Genomic DNA, 12,337 nt, shown 5'->3' on the forward strand with positions numbered 1-12,337 from the left:
CATTGGTGTGTGAGTGTGCATGTGAATGCCTACAGCTCATAATGACCAGGTGGCCACCTGTGTATGAATGCTGTACACTTCAGAAGGTTGGTGTTTCAATCCCTGGCCTCCGCAGTCTACATGTCTATGTATCCTTGAGCAAGATACTGAACCCCAAGTTGCTCCAGATGCTTTGCATCGGTGTGAGTGTGTTAATGATCGTAATGAGCAGGTGGCCTAGCTACCATGTGTGAATGGGTGAATGCAGTCCGTTTACTATTTACCAGTAAAATACTATTTACCATTTTTCCAAGTTTCAGTGTGGGACTGTGCCAGCTGATAAACATGCAGACTGATAACTCTGGATGAAAATAAATGGGTATAAAATCCTTTCTAAAGCTTTTAGTGTTCCCAGTGGCCTCAATAATTGTGAAATGGAAGAGGTTTGGAACCACTGGGACCCTTCCAATAGTTGGCTGTACAGAACAAACCGAGTAGCTGGGCAAGAAGAGCCTTAGTTAGGGAGGTGACCAAGAACCAGTCAGTCTAAGAGAGCTTCGAAGTCCTCTCCAGAGATTGAACAATCTGCTAGAAGGACGACCATCTCGGCAGCACTCCATCAATCAGGCTTTTATGAAACAGTGGCTAGATGGAAGGTATTCTTGAGTAAAAGGCATATGACAGCCCAATTGGAGTTTGCCAAATGGCATTTAAAACATTCTGAGAGCATGAGAAAAAAGATTATCTGATCCGATGAGACAAAAATTGAAAGGGTTGTCAAGTTTTCCTTTAAGGGCAGGCTTCATGGCTGTAACATGGCGATGTTTTTTTAACGATGGTGGATATCTTGGCCAGAGGTCGGTGCTTAATTATGTACCTGAGTCTGTTGTCCATGGTTTGAGTCCTGATTGTGTTGAGTTTTGTTACCCACTCACTTTTGTACCCTCTCTGCAGGAATCTGTCTTCTAAGTGTGACATTTGATTGTTGAAATCCGTACCTGAGCTGCATACGGGTTATTATGGTTGAAGTGAGAAACAGGGAGGATTCTTTTTACAGGTGTATGGTGATACGATTGTCCATGTGGCAGTAAGTTTCTGTCAGTTGGCTGACTGTATAAGCTGTAATCAGTATGTGCAGGAAGTTCATGTTAGAAGGGTCATGGGCCAAGGTGTACAATGTACATTCTGTGTGTTCACGAAGTTGTGAAAGTCAGGTAAAGTGTTGGCTATTAAAGAATGAATTATCAATTCATGTTAAACCAAAATGTGATAAATGCTCAAATGCCCTTGTGGACTTGCATACAATAGCAAAACATCCAGATTCCTCAAAAACAAAATCTCAGAACCCAGAATTATCATCAGACGATGACCAAAAGAGCCCTGTGGCCAATCACTTCAATGTAATGAACCACACTGTTGCCTCTCTCAGTTATATTGGAAGCTCAGAGAAAAATGTAATACTCTATGTAAAAGCAGAGGTATGTATCCCATTTAAGTCCAGCAACAATGACTGTCTGTCTGAGCAGTGTCAGTGGTCAGGGATTAATGAGATGCCCCAAGGCTGCCACAGTTGCTACAATGTTTTTATTACTGCAGTCCTCCGCTATATAAACTCAGAAGTACCATTGTAAACATATTGTGAATGAGCAGCTGGATACCTCAGTGAAACCAGTCAGATCCCATTAAAGGCCTCCCTCAAAGGCACTATCTCTGCAAGTTCACATATGCTTTTAAACAAACTCCTCTCCCCCAGGTATCATTGGAGGCATGACAAGCATCATCACCTCCACAGTGGAGGGAGTGAAGACGGAGGGCGGAGTCAGCGGCTTCTTCTCAGGCCTGGGTAAAGGTCTGGTCGGCACTGTGACCAAACCGGTGGCTGGAGCTCTGGACTTTGCCTCAGAGACGGCACAGACGGTCCGGGACATGGCTAGTCTCAGTAACCACAGGTGGGTTGAGTCTATTACCTGTGTAATGAAAAATTCATAACACAGCAGGTCTCTGCAGAGAAAACATGGAGACATTTGCTACAGCTAATAATAACGCATTCTGAAAGTGAATTGACAAGCTTATATGTTAATGAGATATCTGCTGTCTCAACTAACAAACCAATAAACACACAGTTCTCCATTTGAAAAAAGGAATGTAATAACTAGATTTTATCTGCTGTATATAAACAGATGCAAATCTTGTAACAAAAGCAGGGAAATGGTTCTCCCCTTCATAAAGCCTGCAGGGGACCTTGTTCATTTAAGGCCTGCCTGCCATAGAAATCTGTTGAGTTTGGTTTATTACCTCGGGCTGCACATACAGTTACGTTTATAAACTACTCATTTTTTGGCCAATATATTTCAAAGGGTAACACTTTGAGTCCTGCTATTTAGTATATATAATCACTATGCAAACATTTAATAAAAGACTATAGCATAGTTATAAGCAGCATTTGTAAGCGTTTATATTGTACAGCATTTGTCACCCATTCCAGCTTCTCCTATGACAACAGAGTATCAGTCAAACGTTTGGACACACCTTCCATCTTCCATCCAGTGGTTTTTCTTTATTATTTTCTACATTATAGGTTAATACTGAAGACATCAAAACTTTTAAAGAGCATTTGGAATTATGTAGTTCACAAAAGAATGTCTTATATTTTAGATTCTGTTTGCTTTGATGGCAGATTTGCACACTACTGGTATTATCTTAACTGTCTTCATGAGGTAGTCACCTGTAGTGGTTCAACAGGTGTGCCTTGCCAAATCATAATCAGTGGAATTTCTTGCCTTCTTCATGTATTTGATTGTGAGTGATGAATGTACTTGTTTAAAATTGTGCATTATTTGATGATAATTGGCCAGTCAGTGGATGTTTTGGTGTCAAAGGGTTAGTGAGACTGTATGATTAGCTAAATGTTTATCAGGGTGACAGCTTGTGAGAAGAAGCTTGTTTTGTGTCTGGTTGTTTTGGCGTTCAGTGATCTGTAGCGCCTACCGGAGGGGACAACTTGGAACAGGTTGTGTCCTGGATGTGAGACGTCTGCAGTAATGCTTCATGCCCGTTTCCTCAGTCTGGAGGTGTGTAAGTCCTGAATGGAGGGCATGTTGGCACCAATGATTTCCTCAGCAGTCCTTATAGTCTGTTGCATTCTGTTTTTGTTTGGTGGCCCAAACCAGACGATGATGGATGTGCATAGGACATTCTGGGTTATTCCTTTGTAGACATGGATAAGCAGCTGTTGAGGCACTTCCTGAGCTGAAGCAGGTTGCACTTTCTTAGTGATTGAGGCTATTTTTAAAGTTTACTTTAAGTCGTGGAAGATATAGTGCAGTCCCATGTTGACTGCGTCCTCCACCAACCTGTTTACCCGGTAGGCAAATTGAAGGGGGTCCAGCAGGGGGCCTGTAATGTCTTTCAGGTGAGTCAACACCAGTCTCTCAACTGGCCTGTAGTCATTCAATCCTGAGATGGGGGAGAGTTATTATGGAGTGTTTGAAGCATGAAGGCTCTTCACACAGCTCCATTGATTAGTTGAAAATCTGTGTGAAGAAAGGTGTGAGCTGGTCAGCACAGACTTTCTGACAGGTGGTGGACATACCGTCTGGACATTTTCATTTTAATGTGGTATTTCAAAACAAGAACAATCCCCATCCACATGAATGTTTTTTGCACCATTTCAGAATGCTGTATGGTGCAACAGGTACTACTTGTGGTAATTTCATTCATCGCACAGACCGATTTTTTTCAGAACATGTGCGAGATATGTGCAGCCATGTTGTGTCAAATTTGTTGACAAGAAACATGTAGATGAGAAATATTTATTGATGATCAATACTAGTTGATGCTATCTGATTGTGTTAAGTTTTTTGGTGGTTGGCATCCATAAGTGTTGCATTCCCATCATCAGCTGGATTGTAACCACTTCACATTGCAATGATGTCACATGATAGTGATGATGATGCTATCTGCAGATGGTTTTCCAGGTTTTGGTCAGTCACTCAGTCTTGAGAGGTACTGAGACCTTGCAAGAATCGGTATTGAACAGAACTTCTTCCAGTCATTGGTTCTTGTGTTGCAGCTGAATGATTACGTGTTGTGGGTTGTCAGACATCAGCTGGTTCCACACTCTGGCCAAATGAGTTTTGCACACTCACCACAACTTTTATGTGAGAATGTTATTCGTGGACTTCTGATCCACATTTAACACTGGACAAACTGGACAACCTGGGCCTTGGTTCGACTCTGTGCTCATGGGTCATGGACTTATTCACAGACCTACCACATCAAGTGAGAATTGCTAACCACACCTCCTCCACCCTCATCCTAAGCACAGGAACCCCTCTGCACTGTGTGCTGAGCCCTATGCTCTTCATGCTCGTAACGCATGGCTGGATGGAAGTGTTTTACTGTGAACAGCTACTGCAGATTCTCACTAAATACATCTCCAATGTGCATGAAAATAAATGCCTAAACTGTCACACCGTGATATTGTGTTAAATCTCAGAATGGTGTCCATGTGTCTGATGCAGCTCTTAAGTTCTGTTTGTCATTTGTTTTAGGGTGTGTGTATTAGCAACATACATTTTATCACGTGGAGATATTAATAGATCACATTATCTCCATGTAACTCAATATAATCACAACGTGATCAGGCTGAAAATTCAAGACCCACGTGAACCAGAATGACCGTCGTCCCCCTTGTTGTAGGTTTAAGGTCAGGTAAAGACGGTGGTTTTAGTTAAATACTGAAAACTAAAAATAAACACATCTCATCTTGGGTCACATTTGGTCGTCATTTTTCATTAACCTTAACCAAGTGCTTCTTTCTTACTTTCTGTACTGTTGATAAAAATATAATTGTATTTTTTTAGGATAAATCACAATGGTCATGCAGATAGTGTGCCAGCTCCACAAACTCATCATATCAACATGGATATAAAATGCCCGATTTAAAAAATGTTACCAGAGCTCCAGATAGTACCAAAACTATGAATTCTTGATTCCTTCTTAAACAGGAAGTCTGTACTGTACAGTGTGTGATGTGTTTGTGTTCTTGTGTTGTTCAGGCTCAGCGTGCAGCGGGTCAGAAAGCCTCGCTGCTGTAAGGGACCTCAAGGTCTGCTGCCTCGACACTCGGCCACACAGGCTGATGGTCAGGAGCAGCTCTTCCGCCTCACTGACAACATCCACTCTGAGTTGTGAGCCTCACTCATTTCACTGCACTCTTATACACTGTGTGTGTGTCTAATACCCTGATTATCTGCCATTCCATCACACCAAGAGTTGAACACTGTGTGTTTCTCCCCACCAGCTTCATTGCTGTGGAGCCCATCGACAGCTACTGTGTCCTCATCTCCTCCAAAGTGGTCTACTTCCTGAAACCAGGAGACTACGTTGACCGTGAGGCCATCTTCCTGGAGGTCAAGTACGACGACCTCTACCATTGCCTGGTCTCTAAAGATCATGGGAAGATATATGTGCAGCTCACCAAGAAGGCAGAGAGCACCAGCAGTGGTGTGGCCATTCCTGGCCCCTCACACCAGAAACCTATGGTGAGACACTTATATGACTGATTTTTCATATACAGTCTCAGGATAGTACAGCTGGTTTAGATCACCTAAATTACACGAAAAAATTTAAAATATTTCCCCCCTGGATAGCTCCAGGGAGCAAAAAAGTGTGTGCTGCAGGGGTAGTACTACAAATGTTCAGTAACTTTAGGGAGCAGAGTTTGCAGGGCTGACCATCACTGATTGGTCAAGCACAGATTCTGTGGCAGCTACAACTTGTGTACCTCATTCTTATAACAAGGTAATACTAGTATAGATATTAGGCCTAGAGTCAGACATTTCTTGTTGCTAATAAAAACAAGGTGTGTAGAAAAACACACAATGTTGTACAAATTGTTGTCAGCTTCCATCATAGATGTGGATGACATGTTGTTTCAAGTCAGTAGGGGAAATAAAACATTTTATTTCAGCAGGACAGATGAAGACGAAATGGCAGTTTGATTATCAGATTAATGTTGCTCTTGAGTATTTTAAATGTCATTGTTTGCTAAACTCCATTCTTCTCCATTTTATTTGGGTGGCGACCACAGTGTGACAACTTCAGCAGGTTCGCTGACACTGACCAATAAGAGACACAGAATGCTCTTCATTTGGACTAACCTTTAACTGTTTGATTCCCACTCTTCTGGTCAGGAATGTTAAATGAATCCCAAATGTTGGCTGTGAAGTCACCCTTTGCACACACCTGTCTGCTGCTCACCCACTCTCTCAGCATCTTTCTACAGTTTGAAGGAAAAGACACCCACCTTCACCGGCCAGTGATCGTGAATGCTTCCAACTTCACTTTGATCACATATGGAAACATTCATTGTTACTGCCATCACTGTGACTATTTCTAAATATATTATACATTAATAATGCTTATTTTTCTTCCCGAAGCGCCTCATCTGTCTGTGACTGTCTGATCCCAGCATTTCCACTTGTTAATTGTGTGACAATCCTTTCTACAGGTCCACGTGAAGAATGAGAGTCTCGCCATCAAAATCTCTCAAGAAATCAACTATGCCAAGAGTCTATACTACGAGCAGCAGCTCATGCTCCCTGCGAGTGAGAATGAGGACTGCTTACTGCTCGAGTCCTGATAACGTGACTTTTCTAAGGATATCGATTGTTGTAGGCTTCAGTCTTTTAAGCTGTTTGACAGACTGCAGTAAAGGGAATCATCGGACACCTGTGCACTTTGTTTAGCCACATGACCTGATATTTGACAAAGCACATACATGTACATGACATGAAAAATATATGCAAGGACATGTTGGTTTGGCTTTGCATATGCAGAAAACACTTCTAACACACTGGTCCTATGTGCTTACTGTGTATGACTGCTGATGGCAGCAGGTGTACTCTTCCTCCAGCTGTTCTTTATGTTTGTTAATAGACAGGAATGTAAATAGAGCTACGTACCAATATCATAAACCAGTGTACATATTGTATTAATTATGAAGTAATGAGAACATCAGAAGCTGATATAATGTGAAAAGTAACTGCCTTTACAACTCTATTTTGTGTATAAGAGATTATTAGTTACAGTCGGGGGAGAATGAATTGCACTGACACAGGGGGGGACCCGCAGCCCCCCCGCCTCACACACTGGAGCTGCCTGTCATTGTCTTTCTGCCTTTCTCAATCGCAGTCCTCCAGGTCAGACATGTCTCTACGTTTATTTAACAACACTTTTTTTAATGAGCCCAGTCTTCTTTCTAACCAGATTTCTCCTTGAGAGAACAGTGCTGACTTCCTTCTAACCAGACTTCACTCTAAATGTAGAGTACTGTACACAACTTGTTGAGGCTTGAACTTTCGATTTTGGTTTGGTGTCAGATGAGATTTTCTTGAGCCGTGTTTGAGTTGTGTGGTCGGGAGGAGGAATGGAGTTCAGGACAGGTCTGTCAGGGAGGAAGAGGATTTGATCTGTGATCCTGTAAAATAACGTTCACATGGACACTGCTTCAAATAAAGCACCACAAGTGCAGCACTCACTGTGTTAGACCTATTATTTCTCGACTTAAAACAGTGTTTGCTGTGTTCTATCATCGCATACACATAACCTGTTTGGGTGAGGGTCATGATGATATTCACTACAATAAATCCTGAGATTGTTAAAAGTTATATTCCTTAAGATTTCCTGCAAGTTTCTTACATGTTCTGCAAGAGAGTACATTCTCTGACACTGTAAAATGTGGTGTCCGAGGGGGTTTGTCAGTGATAATAGATACATTCATTTACCAATAATTTTGCAATCATTAGAAGTTGTCCAGTACTTTGTTTTATGATCTGCAAATTACTGACATTCCCAACAGCCTCAGCTGTACTTTATGTTTACTGCTAATTAGCAAATGTTGGCATTACTTGCAACCTTCAATGTGGAAAAGGGACACTGCCAGCTGCCAGCTGCCCCATGCCCGGGGGACACTTCTCAAGTGGGTGTCTGGGGGTCCTCCCCTGTCATAGGATTGGGTAATACAGGTAGAAAGACATACTATGTAATCAGTCAGAGAGCTACGTTAAGCAGCTTAGCTGTAATGAACTGCAAATGAGCAGTCAAGGTTGATTCATAGCACTTTGTGTAATGTTCATGCCACCAGGTGTTCTGAGTACAAATAACCTGTAGCAGCCAGTAGTTTATTTGACACTGTATCAGAAGTGTTTCTGAGACACCTGGTGAGGTTTAGCCCACTTCAACTTGAGGTGGCCTAGAGTCGGATATTAACGTGGTACTGATCAGCTGCTAAGGTGGATAACAAGTACGGTGAGGTCCAGTTTAGCACACTTATCTATGCCATGGACCACAAAGCCAATAATATCTTCAATTTATTCACTATTGGAGAAGGGGAGAAAGAGGAAAACCATGAAATGGTGGTAGCAAAATTTGAGGGGTCCATCTATCCATGTTCTTGCAGGGGCAGCAGTCTAAGCAGGGCCCAGACTTCCCTCTACCAGGACACTTCCTCCAGCTCTTCCGGGGGGGGCGGCGGGCTCAGCCGTTCCCAGGCCATGAACATCGGGTCATAGGTGCGGGTAGGAACGTAGATTGACTGGTAAATTGAGAGCTTTGCCTTTTGGCTCAGCTCTTTCTTCACCACAACAGACCGGTACAACAACCGCCTTACTGCTGCTGCAACACCGATTTTTGATGGGTACATTAAAACTCTATCCTCAGAGAGCGTGCTTACATCAGCAAGTGCAAAAGGTGGGAGAAATAGCCACTTATAATGATTTATCAGAGCACTCTATGGGTGCATCTCATTTCTTTTAATTGTTTCCTCGCTCGAACTGGAAGTACTTGCGGTCCGCCATCTTGCCCGCCGTCCCAAAGCTCTTATTTCTGCTCCGAGGAGCGAGGAACAAGGAGGGATCTTGGAGGAGCCAGGAGCGAAGATACATGAGTGCATCCTTCCTGGAAATCTTTCAACTGAACGGTATAAAGACTCCGTCCCCACAGCTGGCACATTTGAATGAGGTGGAGAAACTGTTTAAGTATCCTACAATGAATGGCTATAATTCAGATGAGCCCAACCAACGTTACGTTCTCCAAAGAGCAATAATACAAGAGCATGAGGATCTGTCATGTTTTATTTAAATTTATTTAATCTACAACCTGTTTAGTTATGTAATAAATCTCAAGCATGTGTGGAACATATTTGATCATATAGACGACAGCACTCTTATTTATCACAGCCTTCACATGGCCATGTTATGTTTCCAGAACTGTCACTGACATATAAACCAAACACATCGGCCTCTTGTCAGTTGTTCTGCGTCTTATCTGAGTGAAATAATGTGTTTCATGGCTTGTAGGTTTGCCTTCACTGACAGCTCTGAAATGTGTCTCATTAAGGTGGGAGAAAGAGAGATGTGATGGATGCGACCAAGCCCACTCAAGGGACTCCAGGTACCGCTGATGTAGGAAGGAGCACAAAGCCCTAGCTAAATGCCTAGCATCAGAGGAGTGCACAGAAAATGTGGTTTAAAAAAAAAAAAAAAAAAAAGGGTCATGGGGAGTCAGAACATTCTCTATTGCCTTGCACCCGTTTCCCACTGACCGGAACAATCCACCCGCAGTCTGTGGTTCAGATCTGTATTTGCACAGCCTCTTTCTTTCAATGGGCACACTTGAGCTGCAGGTATTCATAGATATTTACTAAAAACGGATACAGTATGTCTTCATTTATTTTCACTAAAGGTCAGAATAAGTAGACATTTCATTACACTTTGCCTGGGAGAGGCTCCTCAGTGGAAAACAAACAAATCAATGAAAGCCCAAGACACAAAAAGTGTTCAGGTATTACTGGACTTTATCTTCAGCCTGTCATGAAAATGTTTGTAACTAACACTAGCATTTTAACATTATTATCATGTGGGAAAAAATATTGTGATTTAATGCCATCATTAAATGTTACTCAGCTAATGTGCTATTAAAGAGTAGCTTTTTGTATTTGATGGTGTGTTTGTTGATTAAGTAAATGTACCATTACCTTTTTATTCTGAGTAGCAAGGAATTAAAACATCTAAAAAACATATTTCATGAAGAAGAAATACATTAACAAATTTGTTTTACATTTTATTCCAGAGGAAGCAGGATTTTACAGAGCTAACATCAATGTTAGCTTCTCCAACAGGCTAATGTCACCACTTTATGGAACAACCATGTTGTATTTCTTTGGCTAATTTAGAATTTCTTTCACAGACACTACAAGAAAGAATATTTAGTATTTTTGGCATTTCTGCTTTTTATTATTCAGATAGTGACAGCTGGAGAAAGACAGGAGAGCAGGGGAAAGAGAGGGGATGAGCTGCAGTAATGTGGCCCAGGCTGGAATCCAACCCAGGCTTTGTATGCCCCCTAAGGACATAGAATGAAGAAATGAATTAAATGAAATGTTCTTACAAATAATAGTTTTTAATGTGGTCCTCAAGCAAAGACGGGAGCAAAGGTGAGACCTAAACAAACCAACACAGTCACTTGAACTACAGGTGAGCAGCTGTGTTGCACAATGAAGGTTACTAATGTTCTCTAAATTCATTTATTTTTGAAAGCTCAAATAACCTTAAAAATCCTTCACAATATCCCACAGGATTATGGGACCAATTGATTACTGATGGGTCTGCAATTTTTGGTCTGAGCAGCCCTGATGGACGGTCACGGGCCTTCTGATCACTTTCATGTGGCTCTGTTTGCCCTCCAGAGATTCATGATAATAATACATTTTTTGCCATTATTTTTGCGTCATTGCTTCTTGCAATGTGCCATAAGGGGCACACTGGTGATTAAAAAGTGTCTGTCTCATCTGTTGTCATCATGAGACCTGGCTACGCTGCTGATAGCCTGTCAGGACTACCATCGCCCAGTGCCATTGTTCCCTGGGGTCTAGTGTGAACCTTGCAAACCTTTGTAATCTACAACAAGGATTTCCCTCAATATGATGCAGTTAGAGTCTTTTATGTGCTCATAATCAGTCAGAATAGGGAAAACCAATCAGCAAAATTGCTCACAGTGTGACGGCATGCTGTACAACATCTGGACCTTTTTTCTGTCTGATGCTGTGTCAGTATCTGTCCTCTCTCCCGGGGTTGAAGTCCTGCTGCACCTTTTATGTTCTAGCACCACTGAGTGTAGCTGCAAACAGCTGGGTGGACGTTTAGCTATTCCAGGGGATCATGACAGAGCAGTTGCCTCAGGTGGATGTGGGTGGGAGGAGCAGGAGCCTCGAATCATGTCAGCTTGCAGGTAAAGCTCAGCAGCAGCAAGATGGAAGTTAATGTGTGGGAGCGTTGACTGGCCGCTGTGCCGATGGCTGCACACAAACAAGACAGCAGGCAGAGCACTGATTCACAAATTATGCCAGGACTGACATGCTGGCAGTAACTGTCATGTACTGTCATGTACAACTTCCCATTAAAGGATAATTCTATTTTCTGTATTGTTTTATCATCAACTAATCTCTTGTGCAGAGCCAAATCATGTGCTGCTACGTTAAAGGATAACTTTCGTTTTTTTACAACCTGGACCTTATTTCTAGCATTAAATACGACCATTTAGACACCCAGACAACTTTGGTGGCATTTGGTGTCGTTTTGAAGAAATTAGCCCCAGAGGAGCGGCGCGTATATCCGTATAATGCGAGTACTCGGGGCATCCATGCGCAGCCTCTATATAACACATAATACGCAGAAACTCGTTCATATTCCAATATTTTATTATGATATGCTGGTGCTATTCCCCTCTGAGCCCGTGGTGGCATGTTATCTGCTGCAAGCAGCCAGCCACAACACGGCTGACTCTGCGGCGGTCGGCTACGAATGCGCAATAACGAACCATAGCTTTGCCAAACTACAGCTAAACAGCATATCATAACAAAATATTGGAATATGAACGAGTTTCGCCACAGATTATGCGTTATATAGAGGCTGCGCATGGATGCCCCGAGTACTTGCATTATACGGATATACGCGCCGCTCTTCTGGGGCTAATTCCTTCAAAACGACACCAAATGCCACCAAAGTTGTCTGGGTGAGTAAATGGTCGTATTTAATGCTAGAAATAAGGTCCAGGTTGTAAAAAAAAGTTATCCTTTAAGATAAATAAATAAAAGACGTTGGTTTCTGTATCTGTGTTTATTTACAGCAGCAGCTAAATAGTTGATTCAGAATAATTTTGACATTCTATTTATTCTAGTTAACAGGCGCGTATTGGCTAATTCTGGAAACAGTTGTTGACATTGCTTGCTTAAGAGGCAGGGGGCATGTGCTATTGTCATGAAAAGTGAAATTATGAAATGAAAAGTGGGATGAAA

The 12,337-nt window shown here is 42.1% G+C and overlaps 2 protein-coding genes across 5 annotated transcripts in view; one reads left to right on the plus strand and one right to left on the minus strand.

The window, feature by feature from the left end:
* vps13d (vacuolar protein sorting 13 homolog D) overlaps positions 1 to 7,938 on the plus strand; it is a 78,472-nt gene extending 70,534 nt beyond the window's left edge. For all 4 annotated transcript variants that reach the window (XM_041946761.1, XM_041946764.1, XM_041946763.1 and 1 more), the window contains 4 exons: positions 1,733 to 1,928; positions 5,040 to 5,171; positions 5,285 to 5,525; positions 6,494 to 7,938. In XM_041946761.1, the coding sequence (XP_041802695.1) occupies positions 1,733 to 1,928; positions 5,040 to 5,171; positions 5,285 to 5,525; positions 6,494 to 6,625 (701 nt within the window). In that variant the 3' untranslated portion in view covers positions 6,626 to 7,938. The remainder of the gene's footprint in view (positions 1 to 1,732; positions 1,929 to 5,039; positions 5,172 to 5,284; positions 5,526 to 6,493) is intronic.
* Positions 7,939 to 11,184: 3,246 nt separating this feature from the next.
* The window catches only part of LOC121613198 (immunoglobulin superfamily member 21-like), a 29,118-nt gene continuing 27,965 nt past the window's right edge, over positions 11,185 to 12,337 (minus strand). The window contains exon 10 of the mRNA XM_041946503.1: positions 11,185 to 11,338. Coding sequence (XP_041802437.1) covers positions 11,256 to 11,338 — 83 coding nt within the window. The 3' untranslated portion in view covers positions 11,185 to 11,255. The remainder of the gene's footprint in view (positions 11,339 to 12,337) is intronic.

Source organism: Chelmon rostratus, chromosome 10, assembly GCF_017976325.1.
Source record: "Chelmon rostratus isolate fCheRos1 chromosome 10, fCheRos1.pri, whole genome shotgun sequence".
Lineage (NCBI taxonomy): Eukaryota > Metazoa > Chordata > Actinopteri > Chaetodontiformes > Chaetodontidae > Chelmon > Chelmon rostratus.